Source organism: Madurella fahalii, assembly GCF_045866475.1.
Source record: "Madurella fahalii IFM 68171 DNA, scaffold_4, whole genome shotgun sequence".
Taxonomy (NCBI): domain Eukaryota; kingdom Fungi; phylum Ascomycota; class Sordariomycetes; order Sordariales; genus Madurella; species Madurella fahalii.
In genome coordinates, this window is record NW_027263974.1 from 5,193,801 (window position 1) to 5,219,484 (window position 25,684).

At 56.4% G+C, this 25,684-nt stretch overlaps 6 protein-coding genes across 6 annotated transcripts; 3 read left to right on the top strand and 3 right to left on the bottom strand.

Annotated features, from left to right (window-relative positions):
- Nucleotides 1–5,245: 5,245 nt before the first annotated feature.
- Nucleotides 5,246–7,699, top strand: MFIFM68171_08477 (uncharacterized protein; the record flags this gene model as incomplete). The annotated part of the gene is made up of 1 exon (XM_071063897.1): nucleotides 5,246–7,699. The coding sequence occupies one exon, from the start codon at nucleotides 5,246–5,248 to the stop codon at nucleotides 7,697–7,699; it is 2,454 nt and encodes an 817-aa protein (XP_070919998.1).
- Nucleotides 7,700–10,059: 2,360 nt separating this feature from the next.
- On the top strand, nucleotides 10,060–11,490 carry MFIFM68171_08478 (uncharacterized protein; the record flags this gene model as incomplete). The annotated part of the gene is made up of 4 exons (XM_071063898.1): nucleotides 10,060–10,252; nucleotides 10,313–10,380; nucleotides 10,460–10,848; nucleotides 11,058–11,490. The coding sequence occupies 4 exons, from the start codon at nucleotides 10,060–10,062 to the stop codon at nucleotides 11,488–11,490; spliced, it is 1,083 nt and encodes a 360-aa protein (XP_070919999.1).
- Nucleotides 11,491–11,646: 156 nt separating this feature from the next.
- MFIFM68171_08479 (Peptidase family M1-domain-containing protein) lies at nucleotides 11,647–14,501 on the bottom strand (the record flags this gene model as incomplete). Its single annotated transcript, XM_071063899.1, has 3 exons — nucleotides 11,647–12,268; nucleotides 12,391–14,331; nucleotides 14,398–14,501. 3 exons carry the CDS (start codon nucleotides 14,499–14,501, stop codon nucleotides 11,647–11,649), a joined length of 2,667 nt encoding a protein of 888 aa, XP_070920000.1.
- Nucleotides 14,502–15,747: 1,246 nt separating this feature from the next.
- On the bottom strand, nucleotides 15,748–18,861 carry MFIFM68171_08480 (IQ calmodulin-binding motif domain protein; the record flags this gene model as incomplete). Its single annotated transcript, XM_071063900.1, has 1 exon — nucleotides 15,748–18,861. The coding sequence occupies one exon, from the start codon at nucleotides 18,859–18,861 to the stop codon at nucleotides 15,748–15,750; it is 3,114 nt and encodes a 1,037-aa protein (XP_070920001.1).
- A 905-nt stretch (nucleotides 18,862–19,766) lies between these two features.
- Nucleotides 19,767–20,815, bottom strand: MFIFM68171_08481 (uncharacterized protein; the record flags this gene model as incomplete). Its single annotated transcript, XM_071063901.1, has 2 exons — nucleotides 19,767–20,524; nucleotides 20,590–20,815. The coding sequence occupies 2 exons, from the start codon at nucleotides 20,813–20,815 to the stop codon at nucleotides 19,767–19,769; spliced, it is 984 nt and encodes a 327-aa protein (XP_070920002.1).
- Nucleotides 20,816–23,544: 2,729 nt separating this feature from the next.
- Nucleotides 23,545–25,171, top strand: MFIFM68171_08482 (N-acetylgalactosaminide beta-1,3-galactosyltransferase; the record flags this gene model as incomplete). Its single annotated transcript, XM_071063902.1, has 2 exons — nucleotides 23,545–24,426; nucleotides 24,578–25,171. 2 exons carry the CDS (start codon nucleotides 23,545–23,547, stop codon nucleotides 25,169–25,171), a joined length of 1,476 nt encoding a protein of 491 aa, XP_070920003.1.
- Between the last annotated feature and the right edge of the window lie 513 nt (nucleotides 25,172–25,684).

The following is a 25,684-nucleotide window of genomic DNA, read 5'->3' on the forward strand; positions in this document are numbered from 1 at the left end:
GCTCCGGGAGAGACAAAACAAAAAAACAAAACAACATAACAAAAAAAGTCCCGGGGAGGGGGTTGTCGAATCAAAGTATTTCCACTCCGGTTCTCCAATCCGGGCCGGGACCTTACCTACCTTACCTTACAGGTAAGGAAAGGTACGGTGGTAATTACGAAGCGAAATCGACCGTATCCAGCTACATCGATGCCCACCACAGCTGTGCTAACCGCACTAGATTTCACAGGGCTCGAAAAGCTGGTCGCATATTTCCTCTACTTTGCTAGAAAGTCATCCTATGAAACGATTCGTCGGGGGTAAGTTCGACCAACAAGTTAAATAGTGTACCTTATGTTGTCGAGAAACAGTCGGTGACTACCTGAATTACCTCGATGGCAATAGCGTAGCTCCTCCGTGGCTCGGCTCCGGGCATCTGCGGGAGCCTGTCGCAGACTCACAATTTCGTCGTCCATTGTGGTTGGGTGAGAAGACTTTGTGATCTAGTTCAGTGGCCAACGCAATTGCGTTATGTTCGGGACTTCAGATAGTGAGGCTTCGGCAGTTGCAGTGCGGCCCGCCTAAACTATTGTAACAGCAATGAGCCATAACTAAGGTAGGCATATAGCAAGCTCACGCACGGATGCCCCTTTACAAGGCAGAGATATTTAGTTTTCTCACACTCGACGCTGCACCTGCTTAGTTAACATCAACGTCATAAGAGGGCAGTACAGTAATAAAGGACGCTAATTAAGAGAAGAAGAGCAGAATGGGATAATAGAGCACAAAGGCGAGCAGAGATCGGAGCACCGGAGAGAAGAGAAGAAGGGAATAGATCGAATTTAACGCAAGTTCACCGCAAATAAATGCTGCGCTTCACACAGGAAAGCCGGGAGGAAGATTCTACATCGGCCATATAATATACACTTAGACAATCCGCTCCCTAACCAACTGACAGCCGACATAGATTCACGCAAGGCAGCATGAATTCAACAGAAAGCGGGACTATGCTATACAGAGGAAATGTCCAAAGGTTATTGAGGCATACCTAGGCGCAGCTAGATAACAACTCTCAGGTTGACAATATACCGTACAATACTTATATACCTGCCCACCTACAACCACACAGCGGATAACAGGCTATGTTAAGCTTTATATGTGCGGATGTATATAAGACAGGATCATCGAAGACGCGTCGGTTGTTCAGGTTCATTCAGTAGAGGTTTGGTATTAGCCTTGATGGACGAAGGCAGGTGGGGAGGACTGTGCCCGGATGAGCAATGGTAACAGCCGTTTACGAGAGCATGAAGTCTATCAGGCTTTTCCTACCGAAATGCAAGTCTTAGGATCTTGTAGCCTAAGTTCTAGACTTGATTCTGTTGTCACATCCAGCTCCATAGCGCCCAATGTCCAGTCGAGCCGGTGATCCACTAGTACCCTATCTTGCAAATCTTCCCGAGCATGGACGATGGCACTGTGGTGAGAAGCCTCCGGGTAGTATTTTTATAGTCAAGGGCGCAAAATCACCGTTATAGCCCAATTCTACCTATTTACAGGAAGCATGCATAGGCGGTGATGTAGCCTTGAACTTAGAGACAATCATACTTTAAAACAAAAAGAGAAGAGGCGAAAACCACAAGACGTAGTATATACATATAACCTGGTATTCAGAAAAGCATCCCTACAAGTCCCGTTCCATTTTTAGTTCTTAGTAGCTCCTAGCCGAGGGTAACAGAACGAGGCTCCCTTGCTGCACCATAGTTAGTACTACACCACGTCCACCCAATATACAGGCAAGCACACCCACTAAACAGATTAAAGCGGCGGCAGCACAAGCGCATTTAGAAGAGGAAATTCTCAATGATTGGGTAGTTCCGTCTTTTACCTTGGCATGTTATATACGTCTCTCCCCACTCAAGGTAGACGTTTCTTTCCGCATATGAGCTGGGAGTCAACAATCAAGCCTAGTTGACTACATGTACTCGGCCTATTTGGACATTTTCCGATTCGCGTATAGCATCTGGAGTGGAACCCCCCCGGACGCCATGAAGGTGTTTACAGCCGGCAATGAGCAAATATTTGCTCGATGTACCGCCACCGACGGGCGCCATGCATTTATCAAGGTATGTATTTGCGAATAGCCACTAGGGTGCCACAGGGTGGGTGTCCCAGCGCATCATCGCCACTCAGAATACATCGATACATAGGATACTCTTCACGGTGATGGAGTAGAACAATATAGTGCTTCATATCTAGGCATGCCGAGGGTCCGACCATACCAATAACGCACCTCGAAGCGTGATATCATCATGCCTTCAGGCGGACAAGACCCAGTGGCGCCAGCGTTTAATAACCCGTCCACCGTCTTGTTGGTTCGCATTCATAAGGCAGTCCATGAACACCCACCTACCGTTTGAGTAGCGCAGGGCTTCTATTTTTGGTTCATGCACCTCGCAACCACCATGAAGCCCGGCCCATCGCGTGGCACGCAGCCACCGTGGAGCGACGAACCGCTCTTGCCGAGGCGATAAATCTGAGGCAATATCGGTCTTGATTGGCGAGGGATGGATACAACGGTATCGAGACCCATGGACCCGGTCCTCGTGGAACCAAAACATGTCGACATGGCCGAATTACACAATTTACGCACAGATGGAGACCCGAGGGCAGGAGCCTCCACGTCAAGGTCGTGTGACCGGAGCCGTGGCAGCCAGTTCGCGGAAAAAGCTACGACGGATCCAAGGCTCACCAGCCGCACATGGTGATGGCACCATTTCTTGGGCAACCGCGCCCCCCGTCTGCAACGATATGAGCGGATTCCTGGTTGGCGCCAGAACCACCCTAACTAGCTTTGGCGACGACATGCTTGCAGTCAATGCTACCCTTTCCGACGTGCTGTGTAGTACATAGGAGCGCTGCGGGGTCATGGACCTGCCAGAGTGGTAACGGACAAGCGGTTTGCAACGCGGGATGAGCCTCAATGCTGCTGGCTGGAGGCTTCTCGCGCAAGGTAAGCATTCAATTCGCCAGGAGAACGACGAGTGAAGGTCCACAATAGCAGAACTTGCCTTTACAGGGCGCCGTGGGTACCCGAGGCACGATGCCTAAAGCATCCCCCAGCGATGCTCCGAAGGGTGTGCTGGCGATTTTAGGTATAGCCTCTGTCCGGACAATCTTAAAACGACCGTGGGCGGCGTCTCAAGTTCATGCTACGTTGCGGTGGGAGTTGGCCATCCGAACGGGGCCGCAGAGGAATTCCTTTTAGGGTTCGAAGGTGCCCGGGTGAAGACCAGATCAACCAGAGGATAATCGCCGCCTGATGTTCATGTTGATCGACGTGATGACAGCATCGCTACCGCAAGCTGGGGTCTCTCCCAAATGCCAAAAGATAAGGTAAAGTAGAACCGGAATCCCAGTCGACGGAGGACCGCATGGCATAAATCTCGGTCCCGGACCGGGCCTTCCTCTTCCAGCCAAGAGGAATAACCGGGCATGTGACGTCTCGCGGCAACTCTCGCTGGCTTTGCCTGAACCGAGGGGTGGGGGTTAGGGGCCATTCGGAGCCTGTGCCGTCTGCGAGATGAGGACGTGCATTCCAGATTTCCAGACCGAAGCGGCGGGAAGAAGGAAGGGGACTGGGAGAGAGCCATTGCCATCGACCCACAGTTTTATGTAGGACCCCCCTGAAAGGGACCGGGCCTGAGGATGTGCATGTACCTACGTACCGACTGTGCACTGTAATCGAGGTACAGTGCCGGCCAGGTTGCCAATCTGAAGCGAGACGCTGAAATGGCCCGGTCGAGTGCTGATTTCCGGGTCTGTCTCGCGGAATAATGTGCGGATGAGAGGATATCAGGCAAAGGCAGTTTATTACTGGCCTGGATGGTGGATGCGGTTCCCGAACGTGAAGAAGGGAAAAAAAAAACGGAAGCGAAAATAAAGACGGCCCATCCGGAAAGTCAACACTCAAACGCATGCGCCAAGGCGACCCGAGCAGCGAATCACGGGGTATTACAGGGCTCTCGGCCAGTGGGATCGCGCGTTCGGAACCCGCCCGAGCCTTGGAATCGCGGGCCGTGAGGCGGCTCCTCGTCGCCACTTCTTTCAGGAGATGCGGAGTCGTGGTTCCGACAAGAACCCCACCACGGCCGATTGGGACCAATTGCGGCTGCTCAAGGTTTCGTGCATGGCCCAGAAGGCCAAATTGGTCCGGATGTGCTGCCCTTGGAGACCCAGCAGAGCCAGGTTTGTGGGCGACGAAGCTGGCCCCAGAGAGCTAGAGCTAGCCGCATTCTCCGCCATTCGGCCTGTCTCCCACCTCAGTGCCCATGCCACCTCCCGGCAACCGCGAGCGCATGAGACGGCGCGCCGTTGCGCCCTGTTGCGCCCTGGTTGATCCGCTGTCTGGCGCACGATTCTGGGACCCTCCCTTTCCCACGCCCGTCCCATGGCTTTCCCATGGCTTTCCCGAGCCACGGTCCAACGGCCCTCGTGGCGCGCAGGAGCCGGGGTCTCAGATGTTCGCCGGGAACCCGCACCCCACACCCACTTACACGCAGCCGGCACCTCCCACCTCGGGCAGGCTGGCAGCTGTGCACCACCCCATAGTAGGAGAGCTCATGCAGCTGCCAACGGCTGTGCCTGCGACACGGAGACAGATGCACCGAGCTCGGGTTGGCGTCTAGGCCCTCGGGGAATTGACGGGGGCACGTTTGGCGAGAAGGCTTAGCGGTTCCGGTGCAGGGCGAGCATTCTGCCTAAAAGATAGCGAGGGACAATGGGAACAGCCCTTTATATTGATGCCCTTCGCCGTTCCGACGCCTTGGCTGGGCCGACATCCATAGTTGTGGGCGAGCATATCGGCGCCTCATGGTATCCATTGGGCCACCAATCAACTTATCAAGGGCGCGTGCCCATCCCTTCCGTTCCTGATTCACGATTGTTGCGAGTTTTGGGACGGAGGAAGAGGAGCAGCAAACGCAACAGCACCAGCAGCAGCGGCGCACCAAGGGGACAAAACGACTGGAAGAGGGAAGAGCCCCTAGCGGTGCATTGGGCCGAGGTTTCGCCAGAAGCCAGAAGCCACCTCGAAAAGGGGGCCTGTTAAAGGAAAAGAGGGTGCACCTTCCGAGAGACACACCACCACCACCACCACCACCACCACCACCACTACTGCTACGACTACCATCCATTCGCCCACCCCCGATGCGGTGTTCGTACGTCCCCGCAACTTCACAGAGGACTCGATGGTTAGTAGCGGGACAGGATGACGGGCTCAGTAAGCGGCGGCGGCGCCGTATCGGTGTCGACAAGGGCGTCATCGGCAGGAACAGCAGCAACAGCAGCAGCAGCAGGGGGCCCGGACGTGGTCATGGGAGGGACGACGACAGCGGCGACGACAACTACCACAACAGCGGTGGCAGCGGCGGCGGCAGCAATAACGCCGACAGTGACTGTGAGCGCCAGCCTGTTGGCGGCTGTCAATAGTGTGCACGGTATTGACAAGGGTGGTCCGGGTGGTCTCGAGCCACGCTCACGGTGCAGCCAATGCGGGCGACGGCGCACAGTGTGCCACCATCAGCCGGTAGCAGGAGGAGCAGCAGCAGCAGCAGCAGCGCCCATGTCCATGCCCATGCCCATGCCCACCTCCCCGTCCGCCTCCGCAAACGCAATTGCCAACGGAAGCCTCAGCGCCGCGCGACCCCGCAGGATCTCCAAACTCAAGCACCGTTTAACTGCCTCGTTCGCCGCCCAAACAAATAGCGCTGCTGCTGCTGCGGCCTCCCCCCACAACAGCAGCAGCAACAGCAGCTCGGCCAACGACGCCAACAGCGCCACCATGGAACCGCCCGTGCTGTCCTTCTACGGCAAGGAGCCGGTGCCGCTGCCCTCGCGCTTTGCCCAAGTCAAGCGCACCCTCGTTGCCGGCCACGAGGCAGAGATCGAGGCCTCGTGGGTCCGCCTGCTCGACGCCCTGCGGGACGAAGTCGACCACATTGCGTCGCGGGGCTCCAGCATTACGCCAAACATCGACTTTGCCGACATCAGCAGCCCAGACACCGCCGCCGCCTTTGCACGCGACCTGAAGCGCTACGGCCTCGGCGTCGTGCGCGGCGTCGTGCCCCGCACCGATGCGCAGGTCGCCATTGACGAGACGGTCAAGTACCTAGAAAAGGGCGCCGACTTCAAGGAGCCGACGCCCCAGGACCCGACATGCTTCGACCTCTTTTGGACTCCGGCGCAGGTGCGCACGCGGGCGCATCCCCGCGTCATGGAGGCCCAGCGATTCGCCATGTCGCTGTGGGACAACGCCGCCGACGACCGCATGGCCATCCGCTTCCCCATTGCGTACGGGGACCGGCTGCGCATCCACGGTGCCAACATCGGAGGCGTGGGCCCCGACGCGACGGCGAAGAAGGCCAAGGACAAGGCCGCCGACCTGGCAGCCGCGGCAAACGGAGAAGTCAATGACGAGGCAGAGGCGCAGAGGATCGCCCTCGAGCTGCTCGGCGACTTCGCCTCGTCGACTGTCATTGCCCAGGTGGACAATGGCAGTCTCGAACGCTGGGAACCCGACGGGTACGGTCGTGGCGGTACCTACGCCTCCGTGTTCAAGGGGGAGTGGGAGAAGTACAACCCGTGGGACCCCACCTTCCGCGTGAGCTCGACCCAGGATCTCTACAACGGCCACGGCGCATGCAGCATCTTCCGCATGTACCAAGGTATCGTGGCCTTGAGCACCATCGAGCCGGGCCTGATCCGCCTCCTCCCCAGCCCCAAGCTGGCCACGGCCTATTTCCTCCTCCGCCCCTTTTTCTCGCCCAAGACCAAACCCCCCGAGCGCCGCGAGGGCCCCGAGTGGGAGGCCTTCCTCGATGCCTCGAACTGGGCCCTCGACAAGGACCAATCGACCATCATCCACGGCGCCGTACCGGGGCACGCGCAGCGCCTTACCGAGCTCTGGCACCCGCACCTGCACCTCCGCCGTACCCTCGTCACCATCCCGACCCTGCAGACGGGCGACTACATCATCTGGCACCCGGACCTGGCATACCACATCACCTCGAACCCCAACGTCATGGCCAGCCGCGCCCCCACCCCTCCCCCCATGGCTGACGGCGAGAAGCCGTCCCGGCCCGTCACCATCCTGGTCTATGTCCCCGCAGCCCCGCTCACGCAGACCAGCGCGCTGTACCTCGCCCGCCAGCGGAAGACGTTCCAGCGGGGCCACCCCAGTCCCGACTTTGACGCCACCGGCAGCGGTCTCGGCAGCGAGGCGTCGCATGGCGGGAGGCCCGGCGAGACGGATATTGCAGAGGTGGGCGGGCCGGCGGCGCTGCAGGCGATGGGCCTTGCGCCGTTCGACGTGGCGCCTACGCCGCCCGACGCGCCCGCGCCGGCTACTGCGAACGGGAGCGGCGGGGATGGGGATGGGGATGTCGAGATGGACGGCGCCGTAGTCAGGACTCCGCCGCCCTCAATGACGAGGGCCGAGGCCGAGGTGGCGAGGCTGTCGAATATCATTCTCTTCCCGGACAGGTATGATTTCTACATGGCCAAGAGGAATGGGAATGGCACCAAGAGGAGTAAGGTCGTGCGCATGGAGGGAAAAGGTCGTGAGAAGGAGGGTGATAAGAAAGAGGAGAAGAAGAAGAAAGAGAAGGACCAGGAAAAGGACAAGGACAAGGAGGCCGAGGTCAAGGCCGAGGGTCAGAGCTGACCTGACCCGTTTGAAAGAGGAGCAGTGTTCCGTTCAAATGGAATGGGGTTGGGATTTACAAGGTGTCATAGAGCAGAGATGTCATACCCCCATGTTGCGCGCTTTTTTAGTGTGTGCCGAGATTATAGCGGCCTGCTGGTTGTAAAGGGGCACGTTCAAGATACTGTCAATGGGCATATTTCCTCTTGCCTGTTCTTTCGACTTCCTCTAGCATATAATATCTCGTTGCTTTTCTTTTTCTCTTGCATAGGAATTGTATAAACGAGGGCTACCTTAATCCGTCCGGCTGGGCAGGCTAGTACCGAAGAACGCCGTTATATGACCTACGCTGGATAGGGCAGTCGTCTATGATTACATTGGCATGCCTATCCTAGGGTGATCTTGATTGAATGATGCCTCTATACTGTTCTTGACAATATAACCTTATGATTGCGGGCAGCAGGGAGCAATGACAGATACCGCCACCTCTTTCCACCAAGTATTTTCCAAGTTCCTAATTCTTTGCTTCCTGGTTGCCGATATCTGCTTTCAATCTCCTGTATCTTGAGCCAGATATATCGACTAAAGGCAGGAAGATGAAAGGACCTACAACGATGGATTGGACCGCGTCACTACCACCTTAGACGCCGGTTCATCTCTGCTGGTAGCTTTGTATGAAACACTAATCGTTTTTTTTTTTTTTTTTTTTTTTTTTTTTTTTTTTTTTTTTTTTGGCTTTGTGTGGTTATACTGTGTCTCAACATAAAAAGTGAAGCACTTCGTAAGAGCCGAAAAGGCTGTGTCACAGAATGGCTCGTTTTGAAGGATCAACAAGGCAAAAGAGATGTTGCCTGCTGTGCCGATTATGAAGAAGTGGTTGGAAATGCCCCCGGGATGGATGAAGGTGCGTTGGTCATGTTAATGAATCACGTTATGGTTACTAAAAAGAGATCAACAGTATCTTGATCTGATAATCATCAACACGGAGTTGAGCCTTCTCATATTGCTCCTCCAGGACTAGGCCAACATAATATTCGCTGCGGTGTGCGAGCCACTTCACCCCGTTCAGTAGCCGGCGAGGCTTCAAGGACAATGGGCTCCCTTGTGATAGGTTGTGTTGCTCCTCAGGGAGGTTGGTGTAGCATTAGCATTGGCTTCATTCGTATGCACATACCAGGAAGATCACGGGCTGTTGTTATAATGCGAGCAGGGCATCATGTTAGAAAAGATTCTTTTTTTTTTCTTACTATGTCTCGCCCAAGTTATCTCACGTGCATTATATCACCACATAATTATAGCTTTATTACACAGAACTGCAATCTAATCTCTAATTAGAAACATACGTTGAGACACGTGGCAGAATATTAAAAGCGAGTGCTTTCTTTATAATTACCCCATACGGACGGTGGCTGAGAGCATCTCCACGACACCTGAGGCAAATGTTCGAGCCATTCTCGAACGATTGGTCAATGATACGAACACAGCCACACTGCCGTACTCTTGACAATGCGTGCATGCGGGAGCACATTTCTAGTATGCATATCCAGCTGAGTCATTAGGTGGTACCGGAACCTCTCACCGGCTGCAAGTTCACCGCCTCCGGAATCCTTAGGAACTGAAAGGGTCGAGGGGGCAAGGACAGAAAGACATAAAAAGGCGAGACGAATTGCCCACTCAATCAATTTTTTTACAAGTGTAGTTCGCGTCACCTACTCTCAACCCTTGTGCCACGCGTGGATCTGGTCCGCACAATGTGGCGTTCTCAGGGGGACGACCCGACCCCGGCCACTCGCCGGCTCCCCGCATGCGGAAGGAGGGAAGTTGTCCCGAACCGTAACACTACAGCTGCTTCACCGATATCCATAGAGACCGGGCTGAATAGCCCTAAGCGGTAGGTAGAACCGTGGGAAGCCACTTCAAGTGTGATGTCTACCCTGCCGGTATAAGAGGCTTCATGATGCGGCACACTGACGTATCACTCACAATTACCAATTACTGGAAGTCCCGGATGGTTCTAGTTAATTAGATGCTACTAAATCAGTACCTACCGTAATTCAAACCGCCTCTGCGGTTTCTTTCCGCGCTGCTTTCCCTAATTTGGGATACCGAAATGCTTGCTGGCTATCTTTGTTGGGCAATGCCAAGCCGTTTCCAAGTAAGCAGTCGTAGTACAAGAACTCACAGCCTTCGGCTCTCGGCGGAGAAGCCCCGGATCCTAACCCACAATCGCCGAACATGCGGCTCTTCCTGTTCCACGTCTGTAGTCCAAATTATTGCGTACCCTCCGAGCCTCTCCTCGTCCCCTCTATGAGTTATCCTATCTCTTTGGCCGCTCTTTCGTTTCAGTCACGCATGATCAACCATCGACAGGCCACCGCGCGATGGCCTCCTCACTCGTTCGATGGCAACTGAATGCGTTCATACTAGACATTATCACCACCGTGCTGGCAATCCTCGCCGTGACCGTGCGCTACATCGGCACAAGGACAACCGGGAGGCGATACGGAGGGGAGGACTTTTGTGTAGCGGTCGCTACCAGCTGCATTATAGCTTTCAACTCTATCGGCATATGGGGTAAGCCTCTTGCAGCTGATTCAACCACCCTGGCTCAGTATCGACTGAGACATTCCATAGCAATCGTGACAGCGGACGACCAACCATTTTCGCGTCTCCCCCCAGAAACCCTCACCTCCATCTTCAAGGTAATCAACTACTACTTTGGTAGTAACGATCTCGCCCTTACACATATCGCATTACTAACCGGGACTATCACCGATATAGGCCCTCTACGCCGCCGGCCACTTCTACATCTTCAATCAACTAACCACCAAGCTCTCCATCCTCCTCCTCTATCACCGTGCCTTCGGCGTCAAGTATGGCATCAGCAGGCGCTACACCTTCGCCATTACCACCCTCGGCGTCGTCCTGATTTGCTGGACCATCTCGGCGTCCCTCACCCTCTTCCTCCAGTGCCAGCCCGTGCAAAAGTACTGGGCACCCGCGACGCCGGGGTGGTGCTTCGACATGAGCATCCACATCGTCGTGTTCGAGTTCACAAACGCCATGATCGACTTTGCCATGGTCGCGCTAGTCGTCATGATGCTGAGCAACCTGACGTTGGAGAGAAGCACAAAATGGCGGCTGGGGTTCTTGCTCGCTCTCGGAGGTTTGTAAGTACATTCCCACCCCACCTTCCCCCCTTTCCGGGTTTTCCCCCTTTTAGCTGATCCTAATCCCCATACTCCTACTCCTACTCCTACTCCTACTCCTACTCCTACTCCTACTCCTACTCCTACTCCTACTCCTACTACTACTCATACTACTACTTCCTCGGTACGGCAACGATGACTAACCAGAGGGTCTCGATGATGGTATACAGCGTCGGAGTCGCCAGCCTAATCAAGATCGTCGCCTGCTTCGCCGAGGCCGAAAACAGCCTCGTCTTGGGCGCGTCCTGGTGCAGCGCGCAAATGTTCTGTAGCATCCTTTGCTGCTGTATGCCCATGTACCACCTGATGCTCCGCAAGGTCAACACCAGCGACATTGTCAGTGGCTGGTCGTGGCTTGGTTGGCTGCGCTCGCGTGCAGCAGCGCTCCGGTCGCGGCGGATATGGCCCCTAAGAGGTAACGGCGGAAGTACGGCCTCGCAGCAGAGCGGCGTCGCGGTCGACAGCCTGGCAGTCAACGTTGGGACAGAGGGAGACAGGTTTCACGGGCTTGTCAGTTGGGGGTGGCGGTCATCGCCTCCCGAGGCGTTCAATCCCGCCGTCACGGAACAAGCGCTGGTGGTACATGGGCAGTCTCCTCGTTGACATCAGTTCTTTCCTATTGTTCGGGTTCATCTTGCATACGGCACTGGAGGCATACGGCACTGAAGGCATACGGCACTGGAGACAGAGCCAGGTCAGGCGTCAGGACACAGAATAGATTTCACACGTCCGAAGTAAGAGCTATAGAAAGCATCATGCTCACGCATAGCCGTTGTTGACCAGCCACTCCTTGATACCCTTGGCGTCCCGAGTCTTGTACGCTGCCCGGCCACGAATCTTGTCCTTGACTGTCTCGAGAGTGCGGTCGAAGCCCTTGGTGCTAACGCCGGCAAAGAAGTTCTCGATATCCTTGAGAGTATCCAGGTCGGCAAATTTGGGCAAGCTGACGTTCACCATGCGGTCGACCAGGATGGGGTTACCACCGAGCTTGGTGTTGAACTGTTCCCAATTGTCACGCAAGTAGGCCCAGAGCAGCGGTCGTCCGACTCGGTTGCCTGCCAGCGTGCCAGAGAGGATGTGCATGTCGGCCGGCGGGACCGCATCGCTGGCTGCTGCAGGGGGAGAACTGTTGAAGAGGAAAGGAAGGAGGACATTCTTGATAACGGCCTCGTCCCCTGTGTGGCCAAGCGCCTGTAGGCAGATTTCCTTGCCGTCAATGGCCGGCGTCGTGAACCACTCCTGTTTGAGCGCCGCTGCAGCATTAGGCGGGTCTCTGATGATGGCGGCACGGTAAATCGGCGCGCGGAGGTCTGCCGGAATGGGCGCCTCCGTCGGATGTGCTTTGTACGCAGACCACCGCTGAAAAGCGGCCGAGCCCACTCTGTCATTGATGTCAGTATCCATGAGCGTTATCTCGACAGAATGATATCTCTAGGATCGAGGAGATGGAGACGGGCAGGAAAGAAAAGCAATCAAGGACAAAACGGAAACGGAACCACATACTCTTCGTGCGAGTTAGCAACAGCAGTGAGAAGGAGGCGTTTGCGCAGGAGATTAGTGTTGAAATCTTCCTCCTTCTTGGCCTCCCAACCCAGCTGCTTCAGCGCTTTATCAATCAGCTCGAGTGTGAACTTCTCCAATCCTTTCTTGACCTGCTCGTCATCGCCAAAGATGGACTTGAGAGTGTTGATGGAATCCAGAGCCTGGCTCAGCACGCGGTAGTGTGTTTCACTCTTCAGGCCCTGGATGAACGACAACAGGGCAGAAGTAGTGGCATGACCGGAGAAGGCGAGGTCCGCGGCAGATCCCACAATAAAGATCTTGTCCTCGGTGGTTAGGTGCTGTAGCTGGTTACCAAGAATCCTCAGCCTGGACTCGGGATAGTTGACGCGGTAGAAGCCGGTCGCGCCGGCATTGATTTGGTAAAACTCTTCATTGACGCCATCAATGGTGGACTCTTTAGTTGTGAGAGACAGCGGCTCGATCCCCTGGGAGCCCACCTTGCCCTTGACGGCAAGCGGCACCCACCAGATGGTCTGGTCGTCCTCGGGCTTGACATCTCCTGTGGAAAGGAACCGGGACTGCTTGACGGAAATCTGCTGCTTTCCTTCGGTGACGCTGAGCACAGGAAACCCGATCTTCTCGATCCAGGGACGCATGATGGTATTGACGTCCACACCCGATGCTTCGCTCAGCGCGTTCCAAAGAGCTTCCGTCTTGGCATTGCCGTAAGCATGCTTCTTCAAGTAGATGGCAATGCCCTTGAGGAAGGTCTTGATGCCAAGGTGAGATGCAAGCATCCGGATCATGGAGCAGCCCTTAAGGTAGCTGATCTTGTCGAAAATCTGGTTGACATCGAGGGCATCGCGGACGGTTACCTGAATCGGGTGAGATGCGCGAACGGAGTCCAAAAGGAAGGCCTGGTCCATGCCCTCGTTGATAAACTGGGGCCAGACGTCCCAATCGGGGTGGAGGTGGTCCGTCGCGAGCCAGCCGGCCCAAGTTGCGAACCCCTCGTTGAGCCAGAGCTCATCCCACCAGTCCATGGTGACGAGGTTGCCGAACCACTGGTGAGCAAGCTCATGAGCAACCACATATGCAATCCTATTGCGAAACCGGGCTTCGGACAGCTTCTCGTCGAACAGAATTGCCGTCATGCGGTACGTGACCAAGCCCCAGTTCTCCATGGCGCCGTGGGTAAATTCGTGCACTGCCAGTATATCGCTCTTCGGGAGGGGATAGTCAATCTCGAATTGCTCAGAGAAGTAGTCGATGATCTTGGGGGCATGTTCCAGAGCCCACCGGCCCTGTTCCTTCAACCCGCGCGTCGTGTAAACCCGGACAGGGATCTGCTTGCCGTTGTACTGGCGGTCCGTGAAAGCCTCGACATACTCAAAATCTCCGACGGCCCAGGCGAGCAGGTAGGTGCTCATCACCGGGCTGCGCTCGAAGGACACGAGCTTCTTTCTACCGCCAACAGTCCTGGTCTCCTTCACGGGCATGTTGGACAGGGCGACTTGGTCCTCGGGGATCTCAATGGCAAAGTCGAAGGTCGCCTTGAGGTTCGGCTCATCGAAACAGGGGAATGCACGACGGGCGTCGCATGCCTCAAACTGTGTGCTCAACATGTAATGGAACTCGTCGTCCCGAGGTACGCTGGCAGCAGCAGGGGCAGTCGGCTTGTACTGGCTGCGATAGAAGCCAGCCATGTCATGGTTGAGTTCTCCCGTGAAGTTGATGGTCAACGAAGCCTTGCCGGATACGGGCAACTCCTCGGGGAAGAAGATGGTCGATCGTTGGGTCTTGGTGTCCTCGGTGAAAGAGGTGGACTCCCAGGTCTGATCGCTCTTGTTCTGGCTGACGACGATCTTGGAACTGAGCAGCTTGAGCTCCAGCGTGTTGAGCACAATCTCCTTTGTGGGCTTGACGACCTCGCCGTCGATCCTGGACGGCCATTAGCGACATGCGCGGTCAATTATCTCGGTATTGCAGAGCGCCGTCCTGACTTACCTCACGGTGCCCTTGTAGGACCAGCCCTTGAAATCGAGGTCCGTGATGACCAGCTCATAGTGGGCCGGCTTGAAGTTGTCCGGAAGGATGTCTCTGTCGGCCATGTTGATAGCCCTAGATAACCTCGACTGAAACGACGCGTGAGAGCAGGCACGGCGGAATCCGAGAAAGGCAGACGCTGAGGCAGCACGAATGGGGAGTTTTCGAGCTGTCGATGCGGGGTTCCGAGAGGGCGATGAGAAAAGCCTAAGGGAATGCGGCCGGATCACAGCGGCAGTGGGTGACGAAAGCCGGATTGGTCGAAACGCGCCGTTGAGAGACGATGCCGCAGCTAACAATCGCGCTCTGCTGAGAGCATTGGCAACGGACCTTAGAGTTGAGTACGGCATGGAGAGCTCAACTTGGTGCTCAAGGGCCAAGCTCCGCCGGCCCCCGACCCCACTTCAAACATCCAATGACGACAGCAAAGAAAAGAACTCGATGGAACGCCGGCAGGTGCGCGCGAGATATCGCCAGCCTCGGCAATCCCAATGGCCACAACTCCAAGTTGAGGACCTTAGCCGATGTGTAATTGAAATGAGAGCGAAACGGGACCAGGCATCTAGGGGATCCGAGATGGCAATAGAGCCTCCTGAGCTGGACGCGGCTTCGGCGGATCAAGGCGGCTTAGGGGGAAGACATCGCGTGGCCCGCTCTCCACGTCCGGTCGCTTACTACTACTGTACATAGGCGGGTCCGCGCTCGCGGAGCAGCCAGGGGCGTTGTTTGCGCCATCTCCACAATTGATCCGAACATTTGGGACGGGAGCCTCCAGCGGGGCGCAATCCGGAGAGCGTGTAAGGTGGGAGCATTGTGAGACGCGTGACATGTGGTAACAACCACCCAGAAAGAACGGCGGGTGCACAAGAAAACAGCATGTATTTCAAACACGTACAGTACAATACAGTTCGCTAAACATCCATGGTGCTGTTGCCTCGCCCTCACACAATGCGCTGAGCCCGTCGCTGACCAGGCCAGCAACTCAGATGAAAGGGCCGTGAGCGATAGACCCAATTTCAAGACCAATCCACCAAAACGCCAACCCGGGAGGGATCGATGCTGGAGCGAGCTCTCGAAAGATGAAAGGACGCAGTGCAGACATAAAAAAGCCAACGCCAGAACGGCAATATCAAAGACCCGGGCCGCCGTTCAATCCTCCGGTCCCGTCCCAATCCATGCAGCTCACCGAATCGGCCCTGCTCGCAGACAGAAAAAGCAATAGACGAAATAGCCAAATAACCCAAAAGTACCCGCGAAAATGCATGACGTCTCTCGCCATCCTGCTCTAAAAGCAATTTCTCACCCAACTCCTTACCGCTGATGAGTTGGCGACCCAGCCACCGCCGCGCCGCCATCCTCCCTCTCGACCTCATCGGCAATCTTATCCCACCACGCACCATGTGCGTTCCGATCCACCGCCGACACCTTACCCATCATATCCAGCATATCCCGAACCTTGTCCACAAACTCAGCTAGTCCCAGACTGGCGAGCTTTTCCCCGGCCGTGCTCGTCGCCTTGACCTTCTCGCTCGCCGACGCAGCCGTCAGCCTTGCAAGGAGGTGCCCACGCAGTCTGGCCAGCAAGAGCCTTAACACAGGCTCCCGCAGCTCACTCTGCCGCTGTGTCGCCGCCTCCGCGCTCGCAGCAAGGAACTTGCTCACCAGGCCCCTGAGGTGGGCTTTGGTTGCCGCCGGCATCGACCGCCCTGCTTCGAGCGCCGCCATGATGCCGTCGGCAGCCATGTCGGGCGTCATATCCGCCTGGTGCGACTCTTCACTCTTCTCCAGCACCGCCAAAATTCGCAAGGCTTCATTCTTCCACTGCACACGAACATCCCTCTTCAATAAATTCTTGCATTGCAGGAGGATGGCGCCAGTGGTGATGATCCTCCGCGTCAGCCGCCCGGCTTCGAGCACGCGCTTGTGGTCGAGCAATAGCATCTCGGGCATCTCCTCCAGCGGGACAGGGACAAGTTGGGTAAAGAGGTCGACGAGGAGTTGGGCGTAGATGCGGTTCGCCGTAGGCCGTGAAGACGGGTGGCCGACACTCTCTGGATCTCTGCGCGCCGCCTCGGCAAGCATCTTTTGCCGTGCCACACGCCACGCCCTCGTAGCCGCAGACAGGTTGTGTTTGCCGGCCTCGAGGTCGGCCGCAAAGGCTTTTGCTTCGTAGGCCGGCGCCTGCTCGATGAGCTGTGGCGCTGCGACCTGGAGCAAATAGTTAGCGTAATCGCTCAGCATGACGTCAATGAAGCCGTTCAAGGCCTCGAGACGGTCCACGTAGTTTCCCTGAATAAGTTTTTCCTCGATGAGCTTCTTGACTTCGTCGTCCCTGACCGGGGCGCAGAGTCTCGGAAGTAAGGAGGCCATCGCTTGGAAAAAACTCTCATACGAGAAACTGCCCATAGTGAATTGGCGCTTGGCAATCTCGGTGTCTAATAACTCCCCAATGAAGGAGTGCATCGAGTTTCCGGGCTTGACGAGGCGCTGGAGCTTCTCCCGGATTGAGTCGGCGACCCGCAACAGCAGGAAAAAATGCCCTTCCTGGTTCTGTGCCTGCATTGTTTCCCGCATCTCCTGGAAGAGCGGGGCAAGTAAATGCTCCTGTTGCTCATGGTACTCATGAGGCTCGGTGCGGAACTCCTTGTTAATAGCCAATTCGTGCACAACAATTCTGTTGTCCGGGAGCAAACTTTTTCCGCTGGGAATTACGATATTAATTCGGAATGTCTCGCGCTTCCTGGACGGCGTGGCCGGAGGTGTGGGAGTCTGCCCTTGTGGTGTTTGCTCCTGGCTCTCTTCCACGCCGAGAACTCCCATGGCAGTCTCCGTGATGGAGTGGTCCGCGACACGCGGCTTCGTATCGCCAACAGGCTTCTTTGCCTTGGCCCTGCGGGCCGCCTTCACGGCGTCCGCGACCATCTGTTTCCCTCTGGTTGGACCGGCCAGCTTCTTGATCCTGACCAGCAGGAGCAGCTGGTTGTTGCGGATGCTCTCTTTGTAAACTTGATCCACCGAGCCGTCGGTGCTGTGCTTGACCGACTCCCAGATAGCGTCGAGCTCGACGAACTGCATAACCATCAAGTCGACTAGGGAGCTAGAGTCGCGAGCCTTCCAGGCGAGCAAAGCGTTGTAGAAAGTGGCGTAAACCTCGGGGAAAGAAGTCAACAGCGCCGGGGGCGGTGTGTAGTTGTTGATCGATGTCAGGCGGGCAAGGATATGTTCAAATGAGATCAGCAAGTCTCTAGCTTTGCCCACCAGCTCTTGGGACTGGGGATTAGCTAAGCCATCCCGAGGAATGGGATGAGCCGAAGTCGAACCAACTTGCCCCTGTTCTGTCTTTGCTTCCCTGTTGCTGAGCACCTGGGATGGGTGTCCCAGAATGAGAAAGGCACTCAGAAAGGAGCGCACCGCCGCCATTTCTTCGACAGAGCCGGGGTCACCTTCGTTGAGCCCGCAGATGCGAAGGACGCGTGCAGTAAGCATCAGCACGTCCTCCCGAGAAAGGAGCATGGTGACTTGGTCAAACGATGCATCCCGAACGGCGTCCAGAGATAGTCCTAAAGCAGAAAACTCGGCAACGGCCTGCCTCCTCTTCCTGGTTCTCCACCACCACTGGATCTTTGAGGCAGCGGCATCCTCTGTCAATGGTGGACGTTCGCGCTCCTTGACCTCCTTGACTTCGGGCATGACCTCAACCGAGGTGGGCTTCCGCGACCCGAGGCTTTGCCCGCGTTCTCTTCCCTTCACTTTGGCGGCATTTCGGTTGCGCAGTTCTTCCCGACGTCTCTCGGCCTCGGCAAGACGCTCTTCCATCTGCAGCTTCAGCTTGCGTATCTCTTGCTCGCGCTTCTCCTTCATGCTCTCGGCAACGGCCTTGGCCCTCCTAACCTCCTCGGCACAGGCAGCAGCAATCTCGGCTAGATTGCGTTCACGTGCCTGGGCGGCCGCAAGCGCTCTCTCCTCGCTGATGCTGGTGTCCTTGGTAACAGCCTTGGCCAGGGCGGCGCGAAGGCGTACTTTCTCGGCGTGCGCGGCACGGTCGGCGAGCCGTGCCTTGCGGTCCTCAAGAATCGAGGCCCGGCGGAGATGCTGGGCAATATGCTTGCTCTGGGGTCCTGCATTGCGGCTGCACCCATGAGATGAGCGGGAATGGGCAGAGGAGATGCTGTTGCGTCGTGACGAGGCAGCGCTGTCTTTGCGTCGGGACTGGTTGGTCGCGCGGTAGAACAGCCGCGCGGCGATGTGGGGGGGCGGAGTATAGACTCTAGCGTTTTCGCCGTCGCCATCGAGGATATCCATCTCTTCGTCAGGCGGCGTGAGGGAGAGGTCGGCGACCGAATCGGGTGTGCCTGCAGACGGCTGGCCTGTCGATTCTTCGAGGTTCCGAGCGGGCTCGGTCAGGTCCAGCGATGGGCGCCGCATCGTGATCAGTGTTGCGGGGTTCGTCCAAGACGCTCACGGTATGCGTTGAATTTCCGGGTTGAAATGGATATCGGGCTGCTGCGAAGTGGGGGAAGACGATTGTCCCATGAGCTTCGGTCGTGCGAGACAGGATTGCTCCAATCTTGGATCTGGGGCGACAGAGTGCGGGCGTGCGTCAAAAACAATCGCGCCGATCCGGGTAAAAGGTCGAGGGCAGATTCCGTGAACAAAGAGCAGGAGGGCTTGATCAAGACCACCCAGGTGCGAGACAACGAATGAAGGGAGTAAGATGCAGAGAAGAGAATGTCATTAATTACGAGAAAGAAAAAAAGGAAAGCCGGAGGAGCCGCTGGCAGAAGCCGCCTCGGTGAGCCAGCCAGCGGGACTTGCTGACAGTAACGCACGCGGAGGATGGCGATTGGAATGGAAGGTTAGGGAACCCTTGATGACGGCAGCAACCAGAGCTTGGAGCAACGGCGCATTGGTCGCCTCGCTGCGGACCAAGTCAGCCAGGGCGGGCAGGTGGGGCAAACCGCCTGAATTCTAGGTTGTTATCGATACGTTAAGCCGGGGCATGTGCGGGTCTTAACATCCCAGCACTTTAGCCACTAAGCTTTCTGCTAGTGACAACCCCAGCTCAGACACGGACGGTGACTTCACCAAATGATCCAGCCGGCCCTGCAATTTCCGTCCTGTACTGGAATTCGTTGAACTTGACGACGTCCCCTCCAGTTTTCATGCGCCCACCCTGCACTAACGAGAAAGCAGGGACTTCGGCCGGGCCGAACCACAAGGCCAGAGCTTCCAGTCATCGGAAACGGAACTGTTCTGTTTGGCTGCTAGATAGCGAGTGCACGGGTTCTGGTGTCCCGTCCAAAACAAACCGACAAACAGTCCTGCAGACGCTAACGGTCTTCTGGAAGCAGGCGCACCGGCGCGTGACCGGTAGGCGAATCATCCGACGCAGCCTCTAACTCTACCAACGAACTGTTCAGCGCGATCGTACACCAGGACGCTTGTTCATCCCAAGATCTCACTCCCATCCCAGGGCCACCGCCCTGCAGCTCATGGGCCTGCCGTCCCCATTCTGAATCACCCGGCAACTCGGGTGGCATCCACGGCGACTTCGTGGGCAACTCCGTCTTGCCCACCTGGACGAACTGGCCGCGGTTCCCTAACCCTAGCCGCGGGAATCTCATTTGGGTTGCCCGCTGCCCGCCACCTCGTCCTTCTCTGCGGCGCCTTGCCTTCCGCCATAAAAACGTCACCTCTAACACGACTAGGAAGCAGACAAACATTATCAGCCCCATCGTCAGGGCCGCTGCTGCACCGGGGGACATGGTTCCAGTTCTCGCTGGGCCCGGGTCCGGCACCGACGTGGTAGCCATCTCCCTCAGGCTCGCTGACAGCGTTGCAGCAGACTTCGTCGTGGAGGCCGTTGCCATTGGAGATGTTATGGTACTCGGCTGAACACTCTCATCGGTCAACCCGGCCAAGATGAAGAAAGCGGGGCTTGACAGGTCCGGATCCGACGCGACAAACTGGCCCTGCGTTGTCGGAGGTTTAAACCGGAGGACATATCTCGTTCTGTTGGCAAGCTGCGACGGGGAAGTCTCGGACGTCGCGAGGTCGAGCCGCCCGTCGTGAGCAAGATTCACTGCCCCTGAGCCCGACCGAGTTAGCAATCCGAGCTCCTGCAAACAGGGGGTTCGAGTCCCGTGCACTCACTGGCCAAACACAATGCCACAGGACTGGAGTCAAACCCCCAGCTAGTAAGCCAGAGATCATAGATGCTCTGGTTGAGCGCGTTCCACGAGAAGTGCGTGTCCGCTCCGTAGGTGAACGTCACTGAGAAGTCAGGTAGGTTTCCACCAGGCATATCCCACAAGTATTGTCTCTTGAGATTCTTCTCCTCTCCTTTGGGAGATGCCGTATGGGGGGCCCAAACCGCCATATCAGAGTGGGCAAACGGACCAAGCTAGTTGCAAGCCACCGGCACTCTACAATGGTTACGCAAGTCGATGATGCAGAGTGAAGAATCGACAACAACACTTTGCAGACTTCTATCATTTACAGCAGCGGGGCCGGCCATTTCTGAGCTCTTTGAGTCAGCTGCCGGTATCGCCTCATTTTGCCTGGCCACCCCCAGCTGACCGGTCCGGTCGCAGTTGAGGACCATGATGCTCGCCAGTGGAGTAGCGAATAAGGTGATTTTGATACGCACGGCAGCGCTATCTCAAACCAACTCGCACCGAACTGCCCCTGAGCAGGTCGGCCAAATCGGTGGCTAAGCCCTGGCTAAGCGCTCTTTCCTCGGGGCGCGCCAATTGACTAGCAGCGATATCGTCAAACAACGCGTAAGTTGTGAAGCCCAGAGGAATGCTAACTTGCGCGAAGAGACACGCGATAAGCCAGCCCGAGTGAGACGCGTCGTCGATGCAGGCTATGGGTCTAAGAACGGGTCGAGCAGGTGGCCTTCATCAGGCGAAGATGCGGCTTAGAGCCCGACACTAAGGCAAATCCACCGCACAGCATCCCCACCTGCCCTAGCCTTGAGAGTTCCTTCATTAATTCACCTGATGCGCACCACTTACCACACTCCCTTCACCAGCCAAATCATGCCCTGCGATTTCCGGAGACGGCTCCAACAGGGCTGCAAAGTCGCCCTTAGCCGCGTGAGCAGGCCAACAAAGGCCTCATCTCTGCGGCACGATGTCTGGAAACTAGGCTGCCAAGAAGCATCACCAGCCGCGTCACCGGTAACTCGGACAGCTTGACGTGAACCCTATGGTGCCAGCAGGAAGCATGGCTGAAGCCACAGGGAGTAACGGCATCGATGCCGATGCGCGTCGGGAACAGGCCGGCCATTCTGGAAGGAGTGGGAAAGCCTCGCACTACGCCCGCATATCGATTGTGGTTCGTTCTCTGGGGTTGTCTTTGTCGTTGGACTTCCCTCTCGCCGCAGCCTACTCCGTCTCCGACATGCCGTAGTGGTTTTTACCTTCCGGTCGGTCGAAAGTTGTCGAGATAAACGCACCATTTTGTCTAACTCGCCAAGAATTCATGATCGCCCCCCCCCTCGTTTGAGTGCCGAGGTCGCGACGCATCCATATGTGCCGTGCGCCTCTTGATCTGGTGTCCTCCGTTCCTAAAGCCCATCGTTATCGTACCTTAGGTATGTTGCAGATCTGGGAGGAGCATTGAAGTGTGGACTAATGAGACCGCGAGTCAATCGCATGGTCTGGTAGTGCTATCGCGCAACACTCGGAACAGCCTGTCTTCGGGGGTTAGAGGTGCCTAGGGACGGGAAATACTGTACCTTAGTCAGTGCCCTGGCAGCTCAAGGACGGGAAATTCGGTACCGATAGCCGATTCAGCGGCCGTCTACGCATCACATGACAATGCTGAAGTCCTAATCCAACTTTGATGCTCCTTCCCCTTGACTTGTGCTGAAGGATTGTTTGGATGGGCCCCGATACCCGAGGGATTCAGAATATGAATATTTGCCGTCAGGAAGGATGGCAGATCACACTCCACGTACCATATTGTACTGTACTACACATACAAACTCTTCCAGTACATTAATTACTGAATAAGCAATGGGACTCTAGTAGGGCTAAAAATAGCGGCGTGAGCGTGATCCGACGGTCTAGACCGAGCGCAGCAGACGGGAATTGCTCTTGAGCCTAGCAAGACCGGGAAAAGAAGTAGTACACGGGAATGAACACATTTTGGCTCTACAACCTCGCACAGCACCCAAGGGAAAGGGTGAAAAGGGAGGATTGTGAAGACGCAAGCACAGGTAGACTTCTGGCCGATCCTGCCCCCCTGCCAAGGGCGGATCGACTGCTTTGCCATGAACTCGCCACATTGGAGCGGCCAGCAAATGCCTCGGCCCCTTTTCCGTTGCCGTACGCAGGCAACAGTCAGCCTGCATTCATGCGGAATGTGCTCCGTCGGGGCGAAGCGATGCCTCTCCCTCTTCAGGGCCTTCAGTTCTTTCCTGGCTCTAGTGTGTTCCCGTGTGTTCCCGTGCTTGCAGAGTTGAAGATTTCGTGCATTCAGAACAGAAGATCACCTGCAATTTCAAGGAAACTCCTGAAACGCACAGGCTGACCTTCAGCGTGCAGTTGTGGAGCCATAGCTGGAAGATGACGGGCGTCCAATGAGGGCATCCGCAAACGGGAACGGACGAAGCCCCGCCACACCCACCAAGCGACTTGTCAAGCACTTGCGGGTGCTTTGTCGCTTTGCCCCGCAAAAGCGGAGATGGAAGGTTTCCAGCAGGTACCTCTCTGCCCTGGCACTAGTGCGTCCCATCTGCCAATCCGGCCCCCCAAATCACCTCAACCACCGTGGCGCTGCTGGAATCGGGTGATGGTACGGAAGCATCGGGCAACAGCTGAAGTTCCAGCGGCTCGTATTTCCCTTAGCTTCATTTCCCCCCGTAATCCTGCGCGCCGTCAGCATTTCCCGAGTGCTGCAAATCGTTTTCGCTTTGCTTAAACCTGCCTATGCCCCCGTATTTTGCGTGGTAGCACGCGTGCTGCAATCCCCTTCTGCCGATGCGCTGAGGTGACCGTTCGGGGATATGCTGCTGTCGTCTGCCGCCCGTACCACCGTCCGATGATAGCGCCAAAACAACATCACGGCCAAGACCCGCGCCACTGTTCGCCAGTCAGGATGCTGACACGAAAAACCTCGACCATCCTCGGCTTCGCCGTGCTCAGCTTTCTGTTGCTCCTCTACTCGTCGAGGAGGCTCGGTAGCTGGTCCGGCCTGGACGAGTCGTACTATCGCCCTGACCCTCACAAGAGCCAGCAGGCGCCTCAACAATCCAACTGCGACGATGGCCGTACCGGCGCAGGCCACACAGATGCGCTACAGCCAGCCGTCGATCCCATGTGCGAGGGCTTCCCGGACACGAGCAATGTGCTGCTGGTCATGAAGACGGGCGCGTCGGAAGCCTTCGCCCGCGTGCCCACGCAGATGATGACGATGCTCAAATGTCTGCCCGACTTCCTCATATTCAGCGACATGGATCAGAACATCGCCGGTCAGGATATCCACGACAGCCTCTCGACCGTCTTGTTTGAGGCACAGGACGGCAACTCGGATTTCGATTTGTACCGCCGCCAGAAATGGTGTCTCGTCGATCAGGAGAACTGTAACAAACTGGGGAACCCCGCGAAAGAAGGTTGGAACCTGGACAAGTACAAGAACGTTCACATCGCCGAGAAGTCGTATGCGATGCGGCCCGGTTACGACTGGTATCTCTTCGTCGATGCCGACACCTATGTCCTCTGGCCCAACCTCATGCAGTGGTTGAAACAGCTAGACCCGACCAAGAAGCTCTATCTCGGAAGCGTCACGCTGATCCACAACTTCAGCTTCGGCCACGGCGGCTCGGGCTACATCGTCAGCAAGGCGGCCATGGAGGACTTTGTCGGGAAGCACCCCGGCGTCGCGAACGAGTACGATGTGCGCGCAAAAGACGAGTGCTGCGGGGATTATATCTTTGCTCTAGCCCTCAAAGCAAAGACTGAAGTGGGCGTCCAACAGATGGTGCGTTTTACCCGGTTTTGTATCATCTACCCGTCCCTCGGGGGTCTGGCAGAGTGTCTCGGTCCGTCATGCGCGGATAGAGGAATTTGCATTCCCGTGTCTTCCCTTGATTCCAGTTGATCCCGAATCATGCTGACCCACCCGGTTCTAGTGGCCAACAATCAACGGCGAGAAACCCGCGACGCTTCCCTTCGGGCCGTCCCACTGGTGCCACCCCATCGTCACGATGCACCACATGAACAGCGAAGAAATCAACACATTCTGGCATTTTGAGCGGAAGCGGACACTTGCTCAAGCCAAGTCAGGGTCGTCGCGGCCGCTGGTTCTCAGGGACATCTTCGAAGAGTTCCTCGAGCCGAACCTCAACGCGACGCGTGAGGATTGGGACAACCACTCCGACAACCGCTACTACCTGGCCCCGGACCGGCAGTGGGAAGACTGGAAGATGGGTCGCGTCAAGAACAAGGACGAGTACAATGAGCACGAAAAGAAGGCCCACGAGTCGTTTGAGGCTTGCGGCGCGGCATGCAAAAGCGTCGAGCCAAAAGACTGCTTTCAGTACCGGTACAAGGATGGCGAGTGCAGTTTTAGCAACGCGTTCCTGCTCGGCAACCCTGTCAAGAAGGAGGACGATGACAAGAAGCGCACGATGAGCGGCTGGGACATTGAGAAGATCCAGTCATGGATCAAGGCGCAAGCCCCGTGCGACAACATCAGATGGCCCAAAGTTGAGACCAAAGGTTGAAGACTTGCGCTTCCAGCTGGCCGAATGCATGCCGCCTACTACGCACTGTCGCGACTCGTGCCGGATTCTCTGCCCCTACCCGCTCCGTACTTTGGGGATGCACAGGGAGCACGGGGGATAAGCCCTCAATGTACCGGCCGAGACTCTCGTTCTAGACCACACCTTCCGAACCCCAGCCACGGATCCGAGCTTTCAGTACACGCTAGCAATGACTGGTGCGGTCCCTCCGGTGTGGCAACAGAAACAGCCATACCCGGAACCAAGCCACCCGCGGGGCGGGTGCGCCTTGCTTGTGGCAAGAGACGACGATGGGCTAGCCAAGATTATTATTATATTATGTGGTATTTCGGCGTTTATGGACGGGTCATGAGTCAGGATAGATGGATGCTCTTGGGCCGCATTCCGTCACAGGCATAGATACCTTGCTTTATTTGGGCCTAAGTAATGCTGCACAGCACATGTAGACGCACAATTGAATTATTGGGCTCCGGGTCTCACTAAGGAATCCCTTGT